The 27,345-nt window shown below is 39.7% G+C and overlaps 2 protein-coding genes across 8 annotated transcripts in view; both read right to left on the bottom strand.

The window, feature by feature from the left end:
• Positions 1–4,836, bottom strand: part of klc1a (kinesin light chain 1a) — a 111,811-nt gene extending 106,975 nt beyond the window's left edge. For 6 of the 7 annotated variants that reach the window (XR_012098223.1, XM_073039750.1, XM_073039748.1 and 3 more), the window contains exon 1: positions 4,357–4,728. The gene's annotated coding sequence lies outside the window, so the exon portion shown is untranslated. The other variant, XM_073039747.1, reaches the window with a different exon arrangement.
• A 4,757-nt stretch (positions 4,837–9,593) lies between these two features.
• coa8 (cytochrome c oxidase assembly factor 8) lies at positions 9,594–27,332 on the bottom strand. The gene is made up of 5 exons (XM_073039754.1): positions 27,115–27,332; positions 22,157–22,354; positions 17,642–17,705; positions 11,278–11,368; positions 9,594–9,856 (listed from the first exon to the last, which is right to left on the bottom strand). The coding sequence occupies exons 1-5, from the start codon at positions 27,271–27,273 to the stop codon at positions 9,754–9,756; spliced, it is 615 nt and encodes a 204-aa protein (XP_072895855.1). The 5' UTR covers positions 27,274–27,332; the 3' UTR covers positions 9,594–9,753.
• Between the last annotated feature and the right edge of the window lie 13 nt (positions 27,333–27,345).

Genomic DNA, 27,345 nt, shown 5'->3' with positions numbered 1-27,345 from the left:
GAGGCCAATGTTAGCTGTCTTTAAAGAGGGTGAACCCTCACAAGGTGGATTACCCCAAAGGAGTACCTGGTAAGGCTCTGAAAACTTGTGCCAACCATTTGGTGGAAGTATTCAAGGACATTTTCAACCTCTCAATGCTACAGGCAGAAGTTCCCACTTGCTTCAAAAAGGCAACAACTATACCAGTGCCTAAAATGGGTAACGTGAACTACCTTAATGACCATCGCCCAGTAGCACTACAATGATGAAATGCTTTGAAAGGTTGGTCATTGCTAGACTCAACTCCTGCCTAAGGACACAGACCTACTGCAATTTACTTATTACCACAATAGATCAATGGCAGACACAATCTCAATGGCTCTTCACACAGTCTTAGACTACCTGGACAACACAAACACCTACATCACGATGCTGTTCATCGACTATAGCTCAGCATTTAACACCATCATTCACACAATCCTGATTGAGAAGTTGCAGAAGCTGGGTCTCTACCTCCCTCTGCAATTGGATCTTTGACTTTCTAACTAGAAGACCACAATCTGTGCGGATTGCTGATAATACCTTCTCCTCACTGATGATCAACACTGGTGCACCTCAGGGCACGTGTTTAGTCCGCTGCTCTACTCTCTCTTTACCCATGACTGTGTGGCTAGGCATAGCTCAAATACCATCTATAAATTTGCTGATGACACAACCATTGTTGGTAGAGTCTCAGATGGAGGTGAGAGGGTGTACAGGAGCGAGATATACCAACTAGTGGAGAGGTGTTGCAGCAACAACCTTGCACTCAATGCCAGTAGGATGAAGGAGCTGATTGTGGACTTCAGGAAGGGTAAGATGAAGGAACACATACCAATCCTCAGAGGGATCAGAAGTGGAGAGAGTGAGCAGTTTCAAGTTCCTGGGTGTCAAGATCTCCCAAGACCTAACATGGTCCCAACATATCAATGCAACTATAAAGAAGGCAAGATAGCAACTATAAATTCATTAGGAATGTGAAGAGATTTGGTATGTCAACAAAAACACTCAAAAATGTCTATAGATGACCTGAGGAGAGCATTCTGACAGGCTACATCACTGTTGGCATGGGGGGGTGGGGGGGCTATTGCTCAGGATGGAAAGAAACTGCAGAGGGTCGTAAATTTAGTCAGCTCCATCTGGGTATTAGGCTACTAAGTACTCAAGAGATCTTCAAGGAGCGGTGTCTCAGAAAGGCAGTGTCCATTATTAAGGATCCCAGTACCCAGGGCATACCCTTTTCTCATTGTTACCATCAGGTAGGAGATACAGAAACCTGAAAGCACACACTCAGTGTTTCAGGGAACCACTTCTTCCACTCAGCCATCTGATTCCTAAATGGATATTGAACCCGTGAACAATACTTCATTTTTTCAATATCTATTATTTCTGTTTTCTGCATGATTTTTAATCTCCAATATACATATAGAAATATAGAAAACCTACAGCATAATTCAGGCCCTTCAGCCCATAATGCTGTGCCGAACATGTACTTACATTACCTAGGGTTACCCTCTATTTTACTAAGCTCCATGTACCTATCCAGGAGTCTATTAAAGGACCCTATTGTATCCACCTCCACCACCAACGCCGGCAGCCCATTCCATGCACTCACTACTCTCTGCGTAAAAACTTACCCCTGACATCTCCTCTGAACCTCCTTCCAAACACCTTAAAACTGCGCCCTCTCATGTTAGCCATTTCAGCCCTGGGAAAAAGCCTCTGACTAGCCACACGACCAATACCTCTAATGATCTTATGCACCTCAATATACTATTTATTTATACTTCTATATTATGTATTGCATTGAACTGCTGCTGTAAAGTTAACAAATTTCATGACACAGGCCAGCAATATTAAACCTGATTCTGATTCTGAGTAAGGCAGATGAGCTTAAAGTGTAGAACTGGAACTGCAATGCTGTAACCATTACAGAACATCAGGATTGGTAGCCCATCATTCCTGGGTTTCGACATTTTCTGACATTGCATGTGATGCTAAAGAGGTGGCAAGGTTACATTATGGATTAGAAAGAATGTTACATCTACAAGTAGAGGGGACATTTTGGACAACCTATCCAGCAAGGCCATACAAGCGGAGTCAGGAAAAATGACTATTATGGTTTTATACTATAGAAAAGCATTCAGACTAGCTACACCATAGTATGGTATTGGGCCTCCAATGCACAGTTTGCAGAGAGTTGTAGACTCAGCCAGTTCCATCATGGGCACAACCCTCCCTGCTATCGAGGACATCTTCAAGGGATGGTGTTTCAAGATGGTAACATTCATAATTAAAAACCATCACCATCGAAAACATGCCCTCTTTGAATTACTACCATCAGGAATCCTGAAGACCCACACTCAATGTTTGCAACCACTGCACCATCAGATTTCTGAATAGCCCATGATTCAATGAATGCTTTCTCCTTATTCTGAAATTTAGAGTAACTTGTATGTCTTGTACCATACTGCTGCCATAAAACAATAAATTTCATCAAATATGTCTGTGATAATAAATTTGATTTTGATACTATGCCAGCAATAGAGGTACAATTATGTAGCTATAATCACAGAAAGATATAAAAACAGAATTGTTGTAGAGGGTGACTTCAACATCCCCAAATTTTGACTAGGACTTTCTTAGTGAAGGAAGGTTTCTTGAGTCAATTTGTAGATTGTCTGAGGGAAGGGACATACTAGTGCCTTCTTCATGATTGCATGAATGTGTTGGCCCACAGCTCGATCATCTAAAATGCTGACCCGGAACTTGAAACTACCATCCTTTCCACCACTGATCCCTCAATGAGGACTTCCCCTCCCTTAATCTTGAACTTGCTGTTACTTATAGACAGAGATGCTGCCATTTCTCTTGCAAGATCCCAAACTATTACCCAAAACCATAATTTGTCTAGGGCCACTCCAAAGTAATTTGAAGCAAACCTAAACTGAAATTCAACCAACAAGTGAGCAGCCAGGCACTTCTTTTTGTATGCAACCGGCCAAATGTAATAAATTCAAATGTCAAATGAATATTAAGAATGCCCATCTATTTGGGAAATATAATGCCAAATTTTCAGAAATTCCCTCAACAAGGACACTAGTTCTTATTTGAGCATGGTAAGATCAGCCAACTTTCCTTGACTAAACAAACCATGCAAGATCCCTTTATCTGGTTGTCAAATATATTAATCAGCTCTTTGCCATTTATGAACCTGTGGAAGAAGAGTAGGCTGGCAATTCCACAAGAATCACTGCTTTGAATTCAGAGATGGGCTCACATGCAGCATCAGTCTAAACTCTCATTTTTTTTTTGTGAAAAAGACCTCAGCAGCACCAACCTTAGCATAGCCCACAGAAAAGAAAACTTGTTTTCAGATGATTACTTAGTTTCCTCAATTTCAACATGGGCTATCACATGCCATAACAAAGACAATTTCCTGGATGCATGTACACTCGCAAAAGGAACACCGGTAGCCAGTATGAGTTTGTTAATCCAAATTCTGCATAAACACCATCTAAATCTGTAGTACTCATAAATCTGTGTGCCATATTATTCCTCATTGTATATATTTTAAAAACGTTTGATTCATGGAGCTTAGAATCAAAGAGGATCTGAAAGTTGCATAAACTAACGGCCGAGCTGCATCTTTGTGCCACAATTATTAATTGTAAAGGCTTATGGCTAACTTCCATGATAGGTTCTGATGTAAAAATTGATCCGAAATATTGGCTGTTTCGTGTTTCATTGATATTGCTGCGTACGGCAGTCAAATTTGAAGCTGCCTTCTTATATATTGTGCTCTTTACTTTCTACTTTGTACTATTTTTCCGCAATTACAACATCAACTAAGAACAGATTACGGCGACAATTTCAAACCGCAGCCGCTAGCAGTTCTATACGAGATTTGCTGAACACGCCAAGTGATACAAGCAGCAGTTACCCTGTAAAGCAAGTGTCACTGGTGTTCTCATTTTACAAGGAAATGAGTCAGTTACACCACCGCCAGCCCCTCGGACAGGCCGCAAAATATACTGACATGCTCAGCCCTACCATGTAAAACATTCAGTTACGTGACGTTGGTAGCTCTAAAAGAAAATTCAACGCAGAAATATAATTAAGTGATCTGTCAAACATCGAAACATCCAGGGACGCTTCCAGAAAAAGAACGTCAGCACAGCAGTAGCCTCAAAGTAAACCTGCAGCTGTGCATGTTACTCATTTCACTGATTAAGGAAAACAATGATTGCAAAACCTCGCCGTATGCTCCGCAAAGATTCATTACATCAACAGCTTAGGCAACAATCAAAACAGCGAGTCGACATCCCATATCCTCACCTCCGTCCGTCAAAGTGTACAACCGGTTGCCGTTTGCTTCAAAATCACGGTCCAGTCTCCGTGAGGAGATGCGCAGCAGGCGGCCTTTCTTGTCACGTTGGGGTGATAGCGACAACGGGGCCGGTGATGCGGTGCCCTTCGCTTTCCTCCCGACAAACGGGCCGGGGCTGGATCCCTGAGCCGGTTAAACTGCAGTCAACCAGCACCGACAAACTAGCAGGACGTCATGTCACCCTGAGCCGGGGATATAATATGCTCCTGTGATAGGGAAGAGATAATACCGTTCACGCCAATGTTCCAGATTTTTCTCAACGATGCCCACCCACCACGATACGCCCCAACTCCCGTGGTTTCACAGTAAAAGATGGCGCCTCCTCCCTACCCACAGTGCTCAGCCCGGTGGCTTTGACATCACCCGGCCGGCCGGCCGGAGGCATCAGCATCCTCACCCACAAAACGCGCTGAGCACGGCTGCAACGCCCCTTTAAACTGGGGACATTCAGCACTCGGTCTGCAGTTACATCCCAGTTTCATATGAACAATGGCGTCCTGATGTAGAGTTTCAACCCCAGCAATTCATTCTCCCTTCGCCATCCCCACCTCCCCCCCCACCAAGACGCTGCTCGACTTACTGAGTTAGTCCAGATTCGAGCTTCGTGGTTACTGTACTTCCAAATCAATTGACTACTGTTGTACTCTATGTGAAAGAATTGAGATAACGATTTGAAGCAATGGGCTAGACGGTTTTCACACTTAATCACATCCTCAGCATTAAAACTTTTCAATCCACTTTGGCAACAGTAGAGACACCAGAGACGTGCTAACATTATATCACTGTTTAAAAATAAGTAGCGGTAATAAATTAAATAATTAGAAGCCAATGACTTTGACTTAGGTGCCACACATGGATGCTTACAGATATAGAATCATGTATGACTTCATAACTCGAAGAGCCACTCTCTGATTCTGTCCCTACGCTTTCTCTTATTGTAATGCCTGCACTGTTTTTGTGCACTTTATGCAGTCCAGTGTAGGTCTGTAGTCTAGTGTAGCTTTCTCTGTTTTTTTTATTATGTAGTTCAGTCTAGTTTTTTGTACTGTGTCATGTAACACCATGGTCCTGAAAAACATTCTCATTTTTACTATGCACAGTACCAGCAGTTATGGTCGAAATGACAATAAAAGTTGCCTTGACTCTATGGCCTAAGACATTTTCTTACCATATATTTATCTAATTCCCTCTTGAAGGCCACAATGGGACGTGTCTCCTCTGCCATATCCTCAGCTAGGGCATTCTTGATTTCAACCTCATGCCACATAAAAAAGATTTTTCCTCATGTACCCTTCATTTTTTAATTATCACATCTGATCCTTGACATCATCATTACATGTAAGAGCCCCCCACAATTCGCTTTATCCAGATTCCTCATTATGTAATATACTTCCAGTATGTATATAGGCATCCGTTAGTCTTGTGAGACTGTGGATTTGCGCCTTGGAAGGTTTCCAGGGGTTGTACGGGGGACCGGCAAGCTGCAAGCCTTCCCTCTCCACGCCACTGATGTTGTCCATGGGAAGGGCACTAGGACCCAAGCAGCTTGGTACAGGTGTCGTCGCAAAGCAATGTTAAATGCCTTGGTCAAGGCAAGGCAACATGCTGCCTCAGCTGAGGCGCGAACCAGTGACCTTCAGATCACTAGACCGATGTCTTATCCACAACACACCTGTCTGCACAAAGGACAAAACCTTAGTGTTATCTAAAGAAAACAAACCCATCCTTTCTAATCTAGGCTCTCAATCTTTTCTGGACCCACTTTAACGCCTGCATATCCTTTCTATAAAAGGGATAAATAGAATTGCTTCTGGAAGATTTATTAAGCAAGGCACAAATGAATCTGGAACAATCAGCAGAAATTTATTTTAGGAAGGTCATGACATTATTTGATTGAATTATTTGAGATAGGTCAATGAGGCCTGTGCATTGGATGGATGTAGGCTACATTGACCTTAGCAAGACGTTGGACATTATTCCAAATGCTTTTTACATGGATTAGTTCATGCTTCAATTCCATGCTTCATTTCCTGAACTCTTTTTCTGTTATGTTAATGACCATATTGATGCTGCTTCTCACATTCAATCAGAACTTGAAATTTTCTATCCTGCTTTTACTTTCACATGGTTCATCTTTGACTCTTCCTTCCCTTTGTAGATCTCCCTGTCTCCATCTCAGGAGTTAGGCTAGTGATTACAAACCTAGACTCCCACAGCTACCTGTATTCCTGTCCATTCCATCTTGCCTCCAGTAAATACTCTATTCCATTTTCCCAGTATTCAATCACCATTGATAGGTCTTTCTACATGAGTGCCTCTAAGATTTCTTTCTTCTTCCTGAACTGTGGCTTCCCTCCATCATTCTTAACAACACCATTCAGCATTTATCTCTTGTTCTCATCCCCCCTCCTCCTAAACAGAGGAGGAATACAATTCTCTGGTCCTCACTTTTCACCTACCAACCTTCACACTTTGTCATTTGTACCACCTTCAACAAGATCACATCATCAGACAGACCTTCATCTGATTTCCTCTTTCAGCCTTTCAAAGACAGTATTCCCTTTGGACATCTGGGTCTGTTCTTTTATCTCTTCAACCACTTCCCATATGATAATTTTCCATACTACTGCAGGACAGCCTTTATCCCACTGTTATCAGACACTTGAATGAACCTCTTGTATTATAAGATGGACTCTTGACATCACAACCTACCTCATTATGATCTTATACTTTGTTTACCTAAACTGTAATTCTTCAGGTTTTACACTTTACACTTATTGTTCTACCTTATTCTAGCTCAATGCACTGTGTAATGATTTGATCTGTATAAGCAATACAAGGGAAACTTTTCACTGTGTCATTGTACAATAATAACTAATACCAATCCTTTCTTTACCGCAATCCATGGTGGGAGCACTTTTCCTTTTGTACTTCTAAATAATGCAGATTTGTTGTGAATGGTATTTTATATTATGCTATATTTAATAATGCAACTTTAGAAATACAATGCTTCTTAAAGAATAACTTGGAGACATGCAGTTTCATGAAATATATAAATACTTCATATCAACATCTATAATCATACTTGGCCTTCCTTGTCATTTTATATTTGGCTAAGATGGCTGAGGAGGAATAATGACCAGTCAAGTGATAAATCAATTTAAATGCTACATAACTATTCTTCATATTTGTGAAAATAACAGAGTTCACTTAAGATTTTTTTCAGTTTAATAAAATCATTTGACTTGATTTTATTTTACCTTTAAACTTTCATAATGATCAGTTGAACTGTAAACAAAACAAGAAAAACTGTTTAATTGAAATAACTTTTTTTAAATGCAGGATTCTGTTACATAATACACCCTTAATACTAAATAAATGTTTTGAATGTATGCAATGACTTTCTCAGGTCATCTGGTAGAATCTGTTGCCCCCTACTGACATACTCCGCTTTTGGCGGCAAACTGGCAAACCAGGTTAAGAAACAAACTGTTCAGTCCTAATATGTACAACAGAAACTGCATAAAGTACAGTATGTACATCTTAAATCACTAGTAGATACATCCAGTTAACCTTTAAATATTTAATCACCAGTGCAGCTCAATATTTCAAGCAAATATCAACAATTTTCACTAATTTTTAAAAGTTTAGATAGTATTCTTTTGGGTAATTTAGGTGCCAAGTATGCATTTTGGATTTAACAATTAAGCTACGTGACTGGGGTTTAGGTCAAGTTTTAAACATTGATAAGTTAATACTACACTAGTAATATTAAGCATTAAAGTTTCTTATATTGATGTCAGTTCTGATCTTTAATATCTTTATTTTTCCTTTTCAGGGTTCTTTCGAAAACCCTAACCTGGAGTTACACGCTGACTTTGGTTCTTTGCGGGAATGGGAATCACTCTCGGGGTTTCATAACCGGCCATTTATTTTTGGCATGCCAAGAGCCCGGCCTATGAATCCGGCTCGGCTTTGGAAGCCTAGGATCTCGGGGCTCTGGAGATAAGTTGATCGAGTGTCAAAGTCTTGGAAGGAGACCTATGTGTCATCGGGGCGGGGTTGAAATATCTGCAGCTGTATGCCTGGAGACCCAAGATCTTTGGGCACAGAGCTTGAAAAAAGCAACGTAGCAGACTTTTAACAAACAACTCGCTTATTTATGATGTTATGTCTTCCCTCTTGCTGAGACACCTCTTTCTCCCTTATTGGGGGGGGGGGGGGAGCCTGTGGTATGTTGAATACCGGGTGAAACGTGAAGCTTTGGGGTAACTGCAAGTCTGTGTCTTTGCTATTGCTTTGCTCACGCTTGAGTCCTCAGTGGCAAGTGCCGATGCTTTTTTTTTTGCTGGTGGAGTGGGGGGGGGGATTTTGTTTGCTGCCGTTTATGTACGGGAGGGAGGGGAGCTGGGGGGGGGGAACTTTGTGGTTCTAACACTTAACTGTTGTTCATTCTTTGGCACACTCCTCTGTTCTCATGGATGGTTGTGAAGAAAAAGTATTTCAGGATGTATATTCTATACATTTCTGACATTAAATTGTACCTTTTAACCTTTGGTTTATTAATAGAAAGGTAAATAATAACTAAGTAATTCAAATATATATGGATGAGAGTGCCATAAAGAGAAAATTCATTGATGCATGTTGCAACTAATTATTATTTGATCTCTAAAAAGTCCTTACTACTTAATGAAGTATAGAAGATCTCATGGTATTCGGGTTCACATTTCTACTTCAAACAACAATAAACTAAAAATCAACTGGTCATATCTTCTAGGTATGGGATCTAACTGCTCATAAACTAACTTCTGGAAGACAACAGTTAACAGTTTGCTTACCAAACACTTCACAAGCAATCATTATCCTGCATGCTTTTTCATGTTCTGGGACATGCAGAGGATGTGAGAAGAACTAAATGAATGTAACATTGTGATGAATTTGGTGAGTGCTCTTTTCTTCCTTGACCTCACTAAGGAAATTAAATTTTCAAAGATCACAACAATGGATTTCTGGTTGTATATTGTGGCAAATAACAGATTTGTTCTATTTTTTCATTAGCGATTTTTAGTTATTGTTCAGTTATTGTTTCATTAGTGATTGTTTAATTAGTCTGAAGGTCTTCAGTTTCTGAGCAATGCAATCAATTATTGTACTCTGGTAAAATACAAGAAAAACGCACATAGAATGCAATGTAAACAACATATAACAAGTTTTATTATACTTTGATCACAATTGTATTTTAAGAATCCTCCACTGAGAAACATTAGAGTATCACCAGTACCCAAGTACTTTCACAAAACAATTAAATTCAAGCACTAAAATGTTTAGCTTCTAGTACAGGATCTTCATTGTCTGATTTCCTTCCTCCGTCTCAGTCTTCTCCAAGCATTTTGCAATACAGCTCGACCCATTAACCACGTGATAGTAAAATTACGTCTGTACCATTCCCTTATTGAAGGAAGATGGGGTGGGGGGGAAAGTTCTTTAAAATCCAACAACATTCAACATATTTCAAAGTTAAAAGATACTTAATTCTGGTTACATACATTAGAGCAAAACAATTTATCATATTGTTTTTGAGTATTTTCTTTCTGCTTTCTAGTTTAAAAATATTATTTGTAAGGATATTAAAGAGAACAATTCCAAATTCAATTTCTAATTTCAAGTGCACATTTTAAAATCACTATATGTTTTCAAATCCCTGTTGTTCACCTCATTAGGAATCTCCTTAGGTGAGGCCTGTGCCTCACCTTTTCTTTTGGTAAACGCCCTTGAAAAGGCCAAGGGCGTTTACATGTCACTGATGTTTCAACCTTTATTATACTCCACCCAAGCAACTTCCTTAAGACTAGCAGAATTAAAGAGAGATCTCAATGGCAGATAAGTAGTGAAGAAGAGAAATCATAGGTAATCTTTTACTTAATTATTTCGAAACATACAATTATGACGACTGAAGAATTAGTGAACTTATTCATAAATGGCATGAAAGAACTTGTGCTGTTAAATTATCTTCAGTCCTCTTTTTAAATTGCTTATACAGTGGCATGCAAAAGTTTGGGCGCTACGGTCAAAATTTCTGTTACTGTGAATAGCTAAACGAGTAAAAGATGACCTGATTTCCAAACGGCATAATGTTAAAGATGACACATTTCTTTAATATTTTATGCAAGATTACTTTTTTATTTCCATCTTTTACAGTTTCAAAATTTAAAAAAAAGGAAAAGGACCCAAAGCAAAGGTTTGGGCACCCTGCATGGTCAGTACTTAGTAACACCCCCTTTGGCAAGTATCACAGCTTATAAACACTTTCCGTAGCCAGCTAAGAGTCTTTCAATTCTTGCTTGGGGGATTTTCATCCATTCTTCCTTGCAAAAGGCTTCTAGTTCTGTGAGATTCTTGGGCCGAATTGCATGCACTGCTCTTTTGAGGTCTATCCACAGATTTTCAATGATGTTTAGGTCGGGGGACTGTGAGGGCCATGGCAAAACCTTCAGCTTGCGCCTCTTGAGGTAGTTCATTGTCACCTGGTCTTTCCTAATGATGACTGTGAACAAGCCACAGCCCTAACAAGCTGAGACCTTGATAAAAAGTTATCTGAGAGCTCAAATCTCTCAGGTTGCCCAAACTTTTGCATAGTACTCCTTTCCTTTCTTTCACTCTAAAATTGTACAAAACAAATACACCTAATCTTGCTTAAAATGTTGAAAAGAATGTTTCATCTTTAACCTTATGACTTGTGGAGATCAGTTCATCTTCTACTCATTTAACTATTCATAGTAACAGAAATTTTGAACAGAGGGTGCCCAAGCATTTGCATGCTACTGTATATCGTTTGCTCTAACTCCAAAGTGATAAATTGATTTACTTACTTATTGTAGTTCACATGTTTTTCATAATTTGTATCAAGAAACTCCTTGTAAAAATCAGCCATCTCTTCAGCAGTTAAAGTGTTTTTCCTCCCTAAAAAAAGTAATATGGAAAATTGATAGATAGATAGATACTTTATTCATCTCCATGGGGAAATTCAACTTTTTTTTCCTATGTCCCATACACTTGTTGTAGCAAAACTAATAACATACAATACTTAACTCAGTAGAAAATATGATATGCATCTAAATCACTATCTCAAAAAGCATTAATAATAGCTTTTAAAAAGTTCTTAAGTCCTGGCGGTTGAATTGTAAAGCCTAATGGCATTGGGGAGTATTGACCTCTTCATCCTGTCAGAGGAGCATTGCATCGATAGTAACCTGTCGCTGAAACTGCTTCGCTGTCTCTGGATGGTGCTATGTAGAGGATGTTCAGTTTTCCATAATTGACCGTAGCCTACTCAGCGCCCTTCGCTCAGCTACCGATGTTAAACTCTCCAGTACTTTGCCCACGACAGAGCCCGCCTTCCTTACCAGCTTATTAAGACGTGAGGCGTCCCTCTTCTTAATGCTTCCTCCCCAACACGCCACCACAAAGAAGAGGGCGCTCTCCACAACTGACCTATAGAACATCTTCAGCATCTCACTACAGACATTGAATGACGCCAACCTTCTAAGGAAGTACAGTCGACTCTGTGCCTTCCTGCACAAGGCATCTGTGTTGGCAGTCCAGTCTAGCTTCTCGTCTAACTGTCTAATTGTGTAAGAAATCAAGTTTTAAATTATTAAACTTGCTGCCCAATGACTCAAGGTGACCCAGTAGGATCTAGAAACATAACTCCATTCTGCTCATCATTTAGCCCTAGCTAACTAATTTTTAAACACATGCACAAAATGTGCAAACAAATAAGAAACGATGAATTAACTCTGGAACTCTCTCAGGTATTAGGACAATGAAATTTCCCAGCTAGAAAAAACAAGATACCATTTCCCAAAATAAATAAATCAATTAAAATCATATTGTCTGGGAGCATACAAAGTTGAGTTTAAGGCCTTAAGACATAAGAGCAGAAGTAGGCCATTCGGCCCATCAAGTCTCTCTATCATGGCTGTTTTATTATCCCTCTCAACCCCATTCTCCTGCTTTCTCCCTGTAACCTTTGACACTCTTAGTAATTAAGAACCTACCAAACTCTATTTTAAATATACCCAATGATTTGGCCTCCACAGCTGTCTGCAGCAATGAATTCCACAAATTCACCACCCTCTGGCTAAAGGAATTCATCTTTATCTCCGTTTTAAAGAAATGTCCTTCTGTTCTGAGGCTGTGCCTCAACTTCTCAAAGTAATGTACTAACAAAACAGCTATTAATGAAACTTTAATCCCAAATTTAACCAGATTCAAAAGTAACAATGCATCTTGTAAAAATATTATCTTTTAAAAAATTATAGAGCTTGTAGAAACTGTTTGCAAATTCTTCAACATTTTAGATGCCTTGTTTCAAATTGGAGGTTCCCAAATTAGGATCCAGATTAATGTGGCTTGGCTAACTTTTCACAGAATTACTTAATTCCTTTTTGGAAAAGTAATATTTTCAAATTGCATTGGCATTTCATCATGATAGAAAATCAAACATTTAATGGAATAGGTGTCACAGTTGAAAATTAAAACAAGTTAAAATTATTCCTCAGATTAAAATAAACACTGCATAACTAGGTGATTAATGCCTTTATAACATGAATTAGACAGCTTTAGAAAGGAGGAATATACATGGATACAAGGATAGAGAGATAAAATCTAATAGCTTCGGTTGTACAACTGGCAAAGACGTGGTGGACCAGTTATTATTGCACTATTAATAGACAACCATGTTCTTCTTGCCACAAGGTATAAAGTTCTCACAAGTTAAATTAAATTTGATATAATTTTTCCATATTACTGAAAACACAAAAGAGTAGTCTATTTTGTTAAGACTTAAAGGATGGAATATACAGTTTTAAGACTTAACTATAACAAAGCTAAATTATGATGAATTGTTACAACTAAAATATTTAAATTAGATTTACATTTCATTTGTTTCCTGTGTAAATTCCTTATAAAGGAAAAATTGATTTGTACAGTGGAACATAATATTGGTGATAATGGTGTCGAAAATTCCCAACTGATGTGCTAGCATTCCTGATGCTTGATGGGGGAATAAAATTGCTCTGCTTGGTGGAAACAAAAGCAAAATATTCACTAAAGATGCTCCTATACAAATAATAGCATTTGAGAATAATGCTTGGGAGAATTGCAATAAATATGGGAAGTGTCAATTATACAGAAAGTTTAAAAAACATATAAAAATCAAAAATTAAAATCAACTGTTAAAAGGTTAATACTGTATTTTGCAGAGCTACAGAAGGTGAAAAAAATGTAATCACTTCCATTTCATGCATGTCTGCTCTCACCTCATCCTCCCACTGCAATGCCAGGATAGGGTTACTCTCGTCCTTACCTACCACCCCATTAGCCTCAGCATCTAGCACATAATTCTCTGTAACTCACACCATCTCCAACAGGATCCCACCACCAAGCACATCCTTCCCTCCCACCTGCTTTCCACAGGGATTGCTCCCTAAGCAACTCCCTTGTCCACTCATCCCTCCCCACTGATCTCCTTCCTGGTACTTGTCCTTGCAAGCAGAACAAGTGCACGCCTGCCCCTACACCTCCTCCCTCACTGTCATTCAGGGCTCCAAACAATCCTTCTAGGTGAGGCAACACTTCACCTGTGAATTTGTTGGGGTCAGCTACTGTATCTAGTACTCTTGGTGTGGCTCCAGTATGTAGGTGAGACCCAATATAGACCAGGAGACCACTTCGCTGAGCACCTATGTGCCATCCACCTGAAAAAGCGGGATCGCCCGGTAGCCACCCATTTCAGTTCTACTATCCATTCTGTTACGTACCCCGTAACTGGGTTGTCAAACCAGCAGAAATGGAACTCGTTGGAGTCTGTAATTACTAGAAACTAATAAAGTTTATTAGTAAATTGAGTAATACAGTACACTAAATGCAAGGATATAAATGTAACAGGTTAGCAATGATAATATACACATAAACACAGAAATATGGGAATAGGAATCGGCCAAGCTCTATCGAAGTCTAGGGGTAAATGATCAGTCTTCAGGTGAAGCAGAGTTCAGTTCAGTTTAGTGTAGTTCGAGGTAGTTGTGGCATCATTGGAGGGAGGGAGAGAGAGGGAGAGAGAGAGAGAGAGATAGATATAGCTGAAATTTCAGGCAAACCTTCCATTGTCTTCTTGTCCCGTTGTGGTCACCGACTATGACACCTCCGTTCCAGATGCGACCGTTGTCCCGTTGTGGTCACCGACTGTGACCTACCGTTCCAGATACAACCGTTCTTCCGTGGTGAACCCATCACCCAGCCAAGGGTGGACATACAACAGGTCCCCACTGGTCGTACCTTTACACTCCGAGAGCCTCTGACCGATTCCCGCGAATCGGTCCTCCAAACTCCCAACAACTTGTGGGGGCACAATGCTCTCTCCAGTGTCTCGTGGCGTGTCTCCCTGTGTCTTAGCAAACCCGCTATTTTATCCCACCCTGATGGGGTATCACCTGTCCATCAAACTTCACCACTTCCTGTTGTCTCAGCAGGAGCGTTAACGAGCAGTTCAGGTTCAAAGCAAATGTCCGTGGCAGTATCACTGCAGACGCCAAAATACTGAATTATGTGTCTCTCTCTCTCTCGTTATCTCTCTCTCATTAGCATTTTGAATGGCTCTCTCTTATTAGCAGCATCCGTTCTGCAGCTCTGCTTGGTTTCACACATAACAATTCTTATTCTGAAATGTCAGTCCATAGTCTCCTCTACTGCCGCACTGAGGCCACACTCAGGTTGGAAGAGCAACACCTTATATTCTGTCTGGGTAGCCTCCAACCTGATGGCATGAACATTGATTTCTCAAACTTCTGGTAATGCCCCACCCTTCACAGTTCCCCTTTCCCAATTCCCTCTCACTTTTTTCCTTACCTGCTCATTACCTCCCTCTGGTGCTCCTCCTCCTTCCCTTTCTTCCATGGCTTTCTACCCTCTCCTATCAGATTCCCTCTCCTCCAGTCCTTTCTCTCTTTCATCAATCAACTTCGCAGCTCTTTACTTCATCCCTCCCCCTCTCCCGGTTTCATCTATCACCATCTACGCTGTACTTCTCCCTACCCTCCCCCACCTTCTTACTTTGACTTCTCAAACAGTCCTGATGAAGGGTTTCGGCCAGAAACATCAACTATTTATTCTTCTCCATAAGTGCTGCCTGGCCTGTGAGTTCCTCCACCATTTTGTATGTGATGCTTTGGAGTCCCAGCACCTGCAGATTTTCTTGTGAAATGTAGTTGAGGTTTATCTTATCAAAATGCACACTTCCAAAAAAAGAGGTTTACAAATTTGATATGATAATGTGGTTCACCTTCTATTAGTTGCTCAACTGAGCCATTGTATTTTATATTGTACATTACCTTCAAAGATGTCACAGAGTTCCATACATCCAATCCTTCACAGTGGAATTTCCACATAAAATTGAAATAAACCTAACACAATTTTTAAAACATGATATGGCAACAAAGGATACATTTAAGGAATAAATCTCTCAAACTAATAGATACAAACAATCCGAGCGAGCGAACTTCTAAGATACAGTGCCTTGTTAAAGAATTCAGCTTCCAAACTTTGTTCACATAAATTAGTATTACAACCAGAGTTATCAATTTAACTGAGAATTTTTATTTGGGAATTACATGCTTCTTCCACCCTGCCCCCCCCACCCCCACAGTACAGCTCCAAAAGACAGGGAAAACTGTAAAGCATGAAAACCTAAAAATTCAAAACCTGATATGTCACCAGTTCAAAAGTATTTGCTCAATACTTAGTTGAACTGCCTCTCTCAGCTTTTACAGCCAGTAGTCTTTTTGGATAAGTCTCTATTAGCTTCACAAAACGTGATGGAGCAAGATTTGCCCATTCCTTTTTGTATAATTGCTCAAGCTGTGCCAGGTTAGTTGGACAGCAGTGATGGACAGCTATCTTGAGGTCTTGCCAGAGATGTTCAGTTAGGTTATGTTCAGTCATGAACATCGACTTTCTTCATTCAAAGCCAATCCATCGTTGTTCTGGCAGTGTGCTTCAGATCGTTGTCCAGCTGAAAGAAGAACTTCCTCCCCATTTTAAGCTTTTTGGCAGGGACTAGCAGGTTTTTATCCAGGATCTATCTGTATTTAGCAGCATTCAACTTCCGATCAATCCTGATCAGATTTGCAGTTCCTGCGGCTGAAAAGCAACCCCATAGAATGATGCTACGTCCACCATATTTTACAGTAGGGATGGTGTTACTTGGCTGATGCACAGTATTAAATTTACATCACATATATTGCTTATGTTGAGGCCAAGAATTTCCACTTTAGTCTCATCTGACCACAAGTCTTTCTTCCACATTTTTACAGTATCTTAAGTGATGCTTTGCAGTCTTTATGGGCAATAATATGCTTTTTTTAAATGAGGGCTTCTTCTTTGCCACTCTTCCATATACCCTTTTTGTGGAGCCATGAATTTCATCTCCAGTTGCAGCCAATGGCTGCTGCAGCTCATTCAGAGTGATTACTGGAGTCACAGTTACTTCTCTTATAAGTGCCATTCTTCTCTGGTGACTAAGTTTAGAGGGGTGTCCTGAGCATTTCCCCCCCAGTTTTTCACAATGGACTGCACTGAGCTCTGCAGTATGTTCAGTGTCTTTGAAATGGTTTTGTACGCTTCCCCAGGTTAGTGCTTCTCTATTATCATTTCCCAGACCTGTCTTGCATGCTCTTTTGTCTTCATTTTGGTTTTGTCTGTTGAAACTCTACCCTACAGAGAGAGGAGGTATTTATTCTACTGTGTTCATTGAAAAAAGGTGATCCTCCAATTTTCTACATCAACAATTTGGGTGAGTTGGTAACGTAATATATTGCACCTGAGGAAAGTCAGCATAGTAATTACAAAGGAGATGAATACTTTTTCAGCCTCATCATTTTGGTTTTTAATTTTTAGTAAACTATTGACAAGCTTTGGAATTTTTCTTTTGATTTGACATGATGCACAAGGTTTTGTAGATTAGCTCAAAAATCCTACTTCAATATATATTTAAATTGAGAAACGAGACAGTAATACGTGAAAATAGTAGTGGGGGCTGAATACTTTTTCAAGGCACTGTATGCCCATAAATTTCCAAATCTGAATTTCAATACAATTTTGTTCATCCATAAAATGTCTTTTACAATTTGATCTTGAACATTTGAAATCAAACTTCAAAAGAAATAATTTACTCACCTTCTTCATCTCTTAATCCCAATCCCTTTGCTCGTAAGCATGAGTGTATAAACTCTTCTTTTTCCTTAAAATAAATATTTTACATTAAAATCAGGCACATTTTCAAAATTATTCTCTAATAATTTCATCTACCTTTGAATTCAACTGTAACACTATAATGTTACATGCAAGGGGAGTTCATCTACTCTAAATAATTAGCACTGAGCACTAATTGAGTATTCATATATATTTATTTCATACACCATCATAAAGGTTTTTAGATATTAAACAGTTTTCTATCGGTTGCAACAAAACATTTGAATAGGCAGATTTTATTCCAAGACGTCATGTGTTTTGGTTCAGTGATGATGGCAATGGAGGTTGTGTTATTATGCATGGTATACCAGCAGGTGTGATGCAGGGAAGAAAGGCCAAACCAGTATGTTAAAACTGAATTGGGTTTGTAATGAAAAATATAAATCAGCGGTGTCACTGAAGCTTTAAGTTCCTGGGTGCCAACAGCTTTGAACATCCATCCTGGGCCCAATATATTGAAGTAATTACGAAGGCAGCTATATTTCATTAGGAGCCTAAGGAGATTTGGTATGTCACCAAAGACTAGCAAATTTCTACTGTGGAGAGCATTCCAGCTGGCTGCATCACCGTCTGGTATGAGGCACCAATGCGCAGGACTGGAAAAAGGTGCAGAGAGTTGTAGACTCAGCCACCTTCATCTTGGGCACTAGCTTCCCCACTATTAAGAAGGTCTTCAACAGGCGATGCCTCAAGGAGGTGGTATCCATCATTAAGGACCTTCATCATCCAGGACATGATCTCTTCTTATTGCTACCATCAGGAAGGAGGTACAAGAGCCTAAAGACTCTTAAGAAACAGCTTCTTCTGAAACATTAAATTACAATAAAGTAACATGACCCTAGCCAAAGTAAGTTTATTTCATTTAGAGTTTACCCCATTCAAGTAACAACCTTAAAGTTATATTCACAGTTCCCTGATCCACTATTCGATCCCAAATAAACACTCTCCTTCTCTTGGCAATTTCCTAGGCAGCTGGAAAAAACCTGCCTTCTTACCTTGCTCCTTCGCATCATCACTCCACTTCCAATCAAGTGTATTGCATTTGGTGATCACAATGTGGTTTTATCTACATTGGAGCTATATATAAGCTTCCTCTGGTCACTCTACAAGGATGACCCTGCACTTCCAGTTGGTCTCCTCTCGTTTCTTCATCCCATTTAGAACAGAGTTGAGGAGGAATTTCTTTAGCCAAAGGGTGATGAATCTGTAGAATTCATTGCCATTGATGGGATATATTTAAAGACGAGGTTTATAGATTCTTGATTAGTAAGTGCATCAAAGGTTACCGGGTGGAGGGGGGGGCTGAGTAGGCAGGAGAACGAGATTGACAGAGAAAACAAATCTGCCATGATCAAATGGCAGAGCAGACCTGATGGGCCAAATGGCCTAATTCTGCTCCTGTGTTCTATGGCCTTATCCCCATTCCTACCTTGATCTCCATGTCTTTAGCTTCCTAAATTGTTCTTAATAATCGCATGTGAGCCTAAGGAACGACATTTCATCTTTTGTTTAGACATGTTGCAGCCTTCAGGATTGAATACAGAATCTAATTGTGTCCTATAACTGCCTTTTTCTGTAATAATTAGAAATGGGAGGTCCATTCTAATGTAAGCTCATAAATGTAATAATTTTCTGCTTCACAGGTGCTACTTGATCTAGCAGATACTTCCATCATTCTCTAGTGTCAAATTTCCAGCAAATGCAATGATTTGTATTGTATTTCTTTTCTATTTCAATCATCTCTTAATTGTCTTCATTTAACCATTAACTAATGGCTCTGAAAGAATTGTGTTACCTGGCCAACTTAACTGCAGGCATTCTTTTTTGTTCTCTCAACCCATCCACACATCCATCCAACTCTCTGTAACTTGAAACATTCTTGTTTTCTCACTTTATTGATTCTGGTCAAGTATCATTGTTAATTCTGTTCCTTTCTCCACAGAAAGTTGTCTGACTCACTAATTGTTTCCATCACTTAGAATAAGTGGTATATTTGGACCTGCAGAACATTTGATATGGCCCCACACAAAAGACCAATAAACAAAATTGAATATGCACATTGTGTGTATATGTAAGTACTGGTATGGCCTGGATTAATGGGCAGGGAACATTTGAATAGGAATAAAAAGGATATTTTTAGATTGGGAAGTTACAATCAGAGAGGTACTCTTTGCTTCTTGTACCTTCTCTTTCATGTTTTTCTTTCTAAAAGAACTGCAGTCAGCATCTGTATTAATAGCATACCAAGTAACAGTGATTTCTTTACTGGAATAGAATCAAAAGGCATGTACTTAGGTTCCATCAATAGTTTTAAATACTATCAGGGCAATGGGGAAATTTAAATTTAGTGACCTAAATATGTTTAGAATGGATATTCATGAAAATACAAGGACTGTTGTCAAATTCCTGTTAATGAATATTCTTTTATTTGCTGATCTAACCCAGTCTGGCTTTTATGTGGCTCGCTAATGACACAAAGCTAGGTGACTGTGAGGAGGAAGCAATGAGACAATAGGGTGAGAAAGGCAGGTTAAGTATAAAGGTACCGACATGGTAGATTATATTTAATGTGGAAAAATATAAATTAATTTCCTTCAGTTGGAAGTATACAATGATGGATAACAAATAAAACTGAAAAATAGAAACACTGGAAGAAATCAACTAAACAAGTAGCATCTGTGATAAGAGAAACTAGTCAATATTTCAGGTTAGCAACTCCTCCTCACAAATGAAGGTAAAATATCTTACTCAATGTTGAAGGATTGAAAGGTATTAATGTAAAACAGGCCTAGACATCCTTGTACACCAATCACTAAAGTTAACATTCATGTATGGAAAAGGACTTGAGTATAAGCGGATTGGGCTGATCGTATTATTCCCCAGACTTGCTATTCATGGTTCTTATCTTCCCACATGGTTTAGTACAATTCAAAAGGGATATATGAACTGATGAGTGAGTTATTGCCAGGTCTACCTCCAGAATGCTCTGTCAGACTTTGAATCAGGGAAAGTTTAAATTTTGTCTAGTCAGGAGCATGTTCTTTTGCATTTTACCATTTTTTCCAGTTAACATATCCAATCTGTTCTACGCTTTATCACCACATCTCTGAACAAGGCCGAGAGAGAAGCCTGTCAAAGATTTTAAGTCTCTTTTACTGTTACACATTTCTGAAATTCAGAGTCTTTAAAATATAAAGTCTATGTAAATTTTCTTAAATCTAGTTAACTGAAACACATAAATACATTTCCTCCTCCTATTCTCTAGACTGAGAAACCCCATTAAAATAAATGGCTTCTGAGCCTACTTGGGTTTTATGTGATAGGAAAATTCTCCAGCATAATGCTGAGGAAACCTGGCAAAACTGGGTGGCATGGTGGCACAGCAATTATTGCTGATGACTCTCAGCTCCAGGGAGCCTGTTCAATCCTGACCACAGCTGCTAATTGAGTGAAGTTTCCTCCTTCTCTCCAGCTGCTCCAGTTTCCTCCCACATCCAAAGACATGGTCCTTCAATGTAGGTTCATGAGAAAAAAATGGGCATGTTTGATGAAGAATAAGTTGCAGAAATACAGGGAAATTTAGAAAAGGGAAGAGGACTGTTGGGGTTGCTGCCTTGGAAGCCAGTAAGGATGCAGTAGGCCAAATGGCCTCCTTCTGCATCCAATGGCAGAGTAGGACGGTTTATACTGGCAACCTGTCCCTCAATGTCGCAAAAACAAAGGAGCTAGTCGTGGACTACAGGAGGAATGGAGACAAGCTAATCCCTATAGACATCGATGGTTGAGAGAGTGAACAGCTTTAAGTTCCTCAGCATAAATGTCACCGAGAATCTCACTTGGTCTGTACACACCGGCTGTGTAGTGAGAAAGGCACAATAGTGCATCTATCACCTCAGGAGGTTGAAGAAGTTTGGCATGAGTCCCCAAATCCTAAGAAAGTTCTACAGGTCACAATTGAGAGCATCCTGACTGGCTGCATTACTGCCTGGTATGGGAACTGTACTTCCCTCAATCGCAGGACTCTGCAGAGTGGTGCAGACAGCCCAGCACAACTGTAGATGTGAACTTCCCACTATTCAAGACATTTACAAAGACAGGTATATAAAAAGGGCTCGAAGGATCATTGGGGACCCGTGTCACCCCAATGACAAACTATTCCAACTGCTACCATCTGGGAAACGGTAGACAGCATAAAAGCCAGCGCCAACAGGCACCAGGACAGCGTCTTCCACCAGGCCATCCTGTCACAAGACAACAAATTTCATGATATAACAGTAATAAAAAATCTGATTCTGAAGATAATTCTTACATATTTGAATAGTACAATGTGTAATACAAAACCTGATTACATATTGTTGTTTCATAAACAAATCAGACAATTTTTAATACTAAGAGCATACAGTATTTCAATTGAAAGTATAAAGAATTCACAATACTCACCTTGTTGAAAGTTATATTCTGATTTGACCAAAATTCCTGGTTCCAATTCTGCGTATCTATTCTTAATTTTCTCAGTTGCCTTTCCAGCTTGGATTCATTCGTTGGAATGTGAAACTTCACATACCTTAGGTTTGAAAATCTATCCGGAGGGCCAACCCAGTCAAAGTGTGAGTCCTTTGGCGGCTGGAAGTCTGAAATCTAAAAGATTACTTCAATCAGCACAAATTACTATCATTTTTCTTAAAACTGTAGTGAGATTCAAAATTGACCTCACAATCTACCTCACTGTGATCTGACACCTTACTGTCTAACTGCACTGTAACATCTTACTCTGCACTGTTTACCTTGTTCTACCTCAGTACACCAATGTAATGAATTAATCTGCATGGATTGTATGCAAGACAAAAAATCCACAATACTTCACTACATGTGACAATAATAAACTAATTTAAAAATGTAATTTACCAATTTTTAAAACCAAAGTCATAATTCACTTTTAACGAATGGATTGACCGGAGCCTGAGATATTTTGGATAGCAGATATTAAGACAATGTTCCTTACATAAAGATGTTCAAGTTCATTGTAATTAATTATTTGCCAACAGCAGGAACCCAAGAATCATTCCACAGTTAAGAAATTGCAACAGAGTCAACCGTGCAGTCTCCCAGGAGTGCAGGGTGCTGATGTGCCTGTTAAGCATCGCTGGCCCCAGGGGAAATGCTGCTACTCATATCAGGCCTGTGGAAAGAGCACTGGCTAATTCAAAACAATGTCTACGTTATGGTCAGATGTTGACCATATACAGTATTTCCAGTATCAGAAATGGTTGATCATGTAACCTCCTGCTTTTAATTGATTCAAGAGTGATAGCTGAATCTCCATACTTTGTTAAAACCACTTTACTTCATCCCCTGGGGGGGGGGGGGGGGGGTTGTGTACACGTACTGCATCTATAGGGTTATTAGGCCCTCACTCTCCTGCAGGTGAATAAATACTTCCCTGCTTGTCCCAAGTATGTATAGTGGTGCTAGAAAGTTTGTGAAGCCTGTAGAATTTTCTCTATTTCTCCATAAATATGACCCAAAATGTGATCAGATCTTCATAACGGTCCTAAAACTAGATAAAGAGAACCTAAACAACACAAAATACATTATACTTGTTCATTTATTTATTGAGAAAAATTATCCAATATTACATGCATTCGTTGGAAAAAATGTGAGCCTTTGCTTTCAGGTTTGACCTCCTTGTGCAGAAATAACTTCTACCAAACGTTTCCAGAAATTGTTGATCAACCCTGCACATCGGCTTGGAGGAATTTTAGGCCATTTCCTCCTTAGAAAATTGCTTCAACTCTGGGATCCTGGTGGGCTTCTTTGCATGAACTGCTTGATTCCGGTCCTTCCACAACATTTCTATAAGATTAAGGTCAAGACTTTGACTCGGCCATTCCAAAACACAATTCTTCTTTTTAAACCATTCTGTTGTTGATCTACTTTTGTCTTTCAGATTATTGACTTGTTGCATTATCCAACTCCTATTGAGCTTCAGGTGATGGACTGCTACTCTGATATTCTCCTGTAACATTTCTTGATACAATTTTGAATTCATTTTTCCCTCAATGATTACAAGCTGTTCAGGCCCTAAGGCAGCAAAGCAGCTCCAAACCATGATGCTCCTTCCAACATGCTTCATAGTTAGGATGAGGTTTTGGTGTTGGTGTGCAGTGCCCTTTTTCCTCCAAACAATGTGCATTTCTGCCCGAAAGCTCAACTTTTCTCTCTCCTGTCCACAGAACATTGTCCCAGAAGCACTGTAGAATATCCAGGTGGTCTTTTGCAAAGCTGAGACTTGCAGCAATGTTCTTTTGGAAAGCAGTGGTTTCCTTCTATGAACACCTCTCATGTTCAGTGTTGTTCTTACAGACATTGATTGTGTGGATAGTCAGAGGCTTCTTCCAGCACTGAAATGGTTGCCACAAGAGGACACAGGTTTAAGGTGCTGGGGAGTAGGTACAGAGGAGATGTCAGGGGTAAGTTTTTTTACTCAGAGAGTGGGGAGTGCGTGGAATGTGCTGCCGGCAATGGAGGTGGAGGCGGATACGATAGGTACATGGAGCTTAGAAAAATAGAGGGCTATGGGTAATCCTAGTAATTTCTAAGGTAGGGACATGTCTGGCACAATTTTGTGGGCCAAAGGGTCTGTATTGTGCTGTAGGTCTTCTATGTTTCTATGGACAGATGAGCAGAGACCTTAGCAAGTTCTAGAGATTTCTGCAGGTTTTTTATTGTTACCCTAGTGTTCTTTTTCACCTCCTTCAGCATTGCACATTGTGCTCTTGGTGTGATCTTTGCAGGACGTCCACTCTAAGGGAGAGTAACAACAGTACTGAGTTTCCTCCATTTGTGGACAATTTCTCTTACTGTGGACTGATGAACACTCAAGTCTTTAGAAATGCCTTTGTAGCCTTTTCTAGCTTCACGCATCTCTACAATTCTTCTTCTAAGGCCCTCTGGAAGTTGTTTTGATCGAGCCATGGTGTACATAATCAGATCTTTCTTGAGAAGAGCAGACTCTGTCAATAACCTGACTTTGTGTGTCTTTTAAAAAAAAAAATAGGGCAGGGCACCTCTACAACCTAAACCTCCAATCCCATCTCATTGATTGGAACAGCTGTCTCTAAATAGCTTCTGTAGAAGCCATTATCCCAGAGGTTCACATCCTTTTTTCTACATTTACATGTAATATTGGATAATTTTTCTCAATAAATATATAAACAAGTATAATGTGTTTTGTGTAACTGGTTCCCTTTATCTAGTTTTAGGACTTACATGAGGATCTGATCACATTTTAGGTCATATCTATGGAGAAATAGGGAAAATTCTACAGGCTTCACAAACTTTCTAGTACCACTGCATTTTTGTGATTGATTCTTTTATTCCACAACATCACAATTAAAACTTACTAACAAAAGTGATAGTTCAGATCAACAAGGACTTGAACTGCATCAATCCTTGGCCGATTTGTTACAATAAAAGCTGAATGCGACAGCTTTCACAGATCAATAATGTTTCATGTTTTTCTACGTTTAAAAAAAATGGAAAAAAGGTTAAATAAAATATTTAATGTTATATTAATCTCTCCAATAATGCCTTGGAAGCTATAATGTAAATAAAAGTAATTTAGTCAGATAGCTACAGAAAAGTACAGTACTGACATTTACTTAGATGCCCAAAAATATATTATTTAAAATTGACAAATCAAATTGGGCAGATTGAAATGTTTGCAAACTAAACAACATTTGAAAGAAATTTTATCAAAGTAAAAAAAAACTGAAAAAAATAAATTTAATATATTAAAAAAGTAAATCTTTATTGAATATCAGGTCGTGCTGGAAGGTGATCAGATAAGGCCTGACACTGGGTTGGTTCAATCCTACATTGGGGAGACGTGATGTAGACTGGGGGGCCACTTTGTTGAGCACCTTAGCTCCGTCCGCAAAAAGTGGAATTTCCCAGTGGCCAATCATTTTAGTTCTTATCCCCATTCCAGCACGCCAGTTCATGGCCTCTTCTGCCATGATGAGGCCACTCTCAGGCTGGAGCAGCAACACTTCATAGACCTCCAACCTGATGAATCCTGAAGAAGGATCTCAACTCAAAATGTCGACTGTTTTTTCATTTCTATAGATGCTGCCCGATCTGCTGAGTTCCTTTAGCATTTTGTGTGTTGATGGCATTAACATCGATTTCTCCAACTTCCAGTATTTCCCCAATCCCCTTCCCTTTTCTTCATTTCCCCACTCCGGCATCAAACCACTTCTCCTCAGCTATCTATCACCTCCCCCAGTGGCCCTCCTCCTTCCCTTTCTCCCATGATACACTATTCTCTCCATTCAGATTCCTTCTGCTCCAGTACAGGTACTTCAGCTTTTCTACTTATCACTTCCCAACTTCTTACTCCACCCTCCCCGCCCCCCCCCCCCCCCCCGCTTCAGCTTTCACCTTCTAGCTTGTCCTCCTTCCCCTCCCCCACCTCCTTATTCTGGCATCTTCTCCCTTCCTTTCCAGTCCTGAAGAAGTGTCTCAGCCCAAAGCGGCTACTGTTCATTCATTTCCATAGATGCTGCCTGACCCGCTGAGTTCCTCCAGCATTTTGTGTGTTATTCTTGATTCAATCCTGTGTGGCTAGGATAAGAAGTGAATCTAGAGAAGAGTTCTGTATGTATTAACTGATATATAATATTTATATTTAACATATTTTAAATAAAAAACGTATCCTTCCCTCTGCTCCCCTTTCAGCATTATGAATGGATTGCTCCCTTTGTAGTTAACTGGTCTGCTCTCCCTTTTCCACCAACTCTGCCCTGCCCTGTCTATACAACTGTTGTAGATCTGTCCTCTCACTTCTTTCCTTCCCAATATCCATAGAACAAAACAATTAAGTAAAACAGCGATTCTCTTGCACTTCTGCCATACAATTTGCTGTGCTCGGTGTTCACCATATGGTGTCTTCTAGAGAAGCCAAATGCAACTTGGCTGACCGTTCAGATCCATAATTTACTCGCGTTTGTAGTTTAAAACTGCCTACAAAAGCAACTAGCTGTTAAGTATCCATACTAAAAAATCCAAATTAATGCCGATAAGTTTAACTTTCTGTACATGAAATAATGTAAAAGGTTCACAAAAGTTCAACCAAACATCTGGCTAATGTAAAAGGACATTTGTTGCAACACCATGAGATGCTGATGTTTGTACATAACGCTACATAACTACACGCTTTACTGTTGTGAAAACTTTTCTGCGTAATTTACCTTGCACAGTGTGCATACTACTTGCCATTCTCTGGAATGAACGCAAATCTTCGATAACTTCACCCACTGGCGAAAATATAGAGCGGAACAGATCTCCGCTTCAAATTTGCATTGAATGACCTAAAGTCAGAGACACTCGTCCTTTACCTCGGTATCATCTCCCCTTTCATCAGGGGGACGAGTTGAAACTGGACGGCAACAGCCATAATTCTGCGCTTCAGCTCTTTTTACATAAGTAGTCTGCAATATTCTTCTCCAAAACGGGTTTCTGAAATATAAAACCAAAGCCCCAAGCTCACGGCTCATCACTTTTCCAAATACCAACAAACCCCGACAAGCTCGACGCCAGCTGTAATTTACGGCAGTGAGGCAGTGCGG

This window comes from Hemitrygon akajei, chromosome 3, assembly GCF_048418815.1.
Source record: "Hemitrygon akajei chromosome 3, sHemAka1.3, whole genome shotgun sequence".
Taxonomy (NCBI): Eukaryota; Metazoa; Chordata; class Chondrichthyes; order Myliobatiformes; family Dasyatidae; genus Hemitrygon; species Hemitrygon akajei.
This window is presented reverse-complemented; position numbering and strand designations above follow the sequence as displayed.

What these genes read in the sequence shown, in the direction of transcription:
- coa8 (XM_073039754.1), bottom strand. Translation starts at nt 27,273, where the DNA reads ATGAGCCGTGAGCTTGGGGCTTTGGTTTTATATTTCAGAAACCCGTTT. An exon ending in AGAATATAACTTTCAACAAG is followed by an intron (nt 17,706 to 22,156) that starts GTGAGTATTGTG and finishes ATTTATTTTAAG; the next exon opens with GAAAAAGAAGAGTTTATACA. An exon ending in GGGATTAAGAGATGAAGAAG is followed by an intron (nt 11,369 to 17,641) that starts GTGAGTAAATTA and finishes TACTTTTTTTAG; the next exon opens with GGAGGAAAAACACTTTAACT.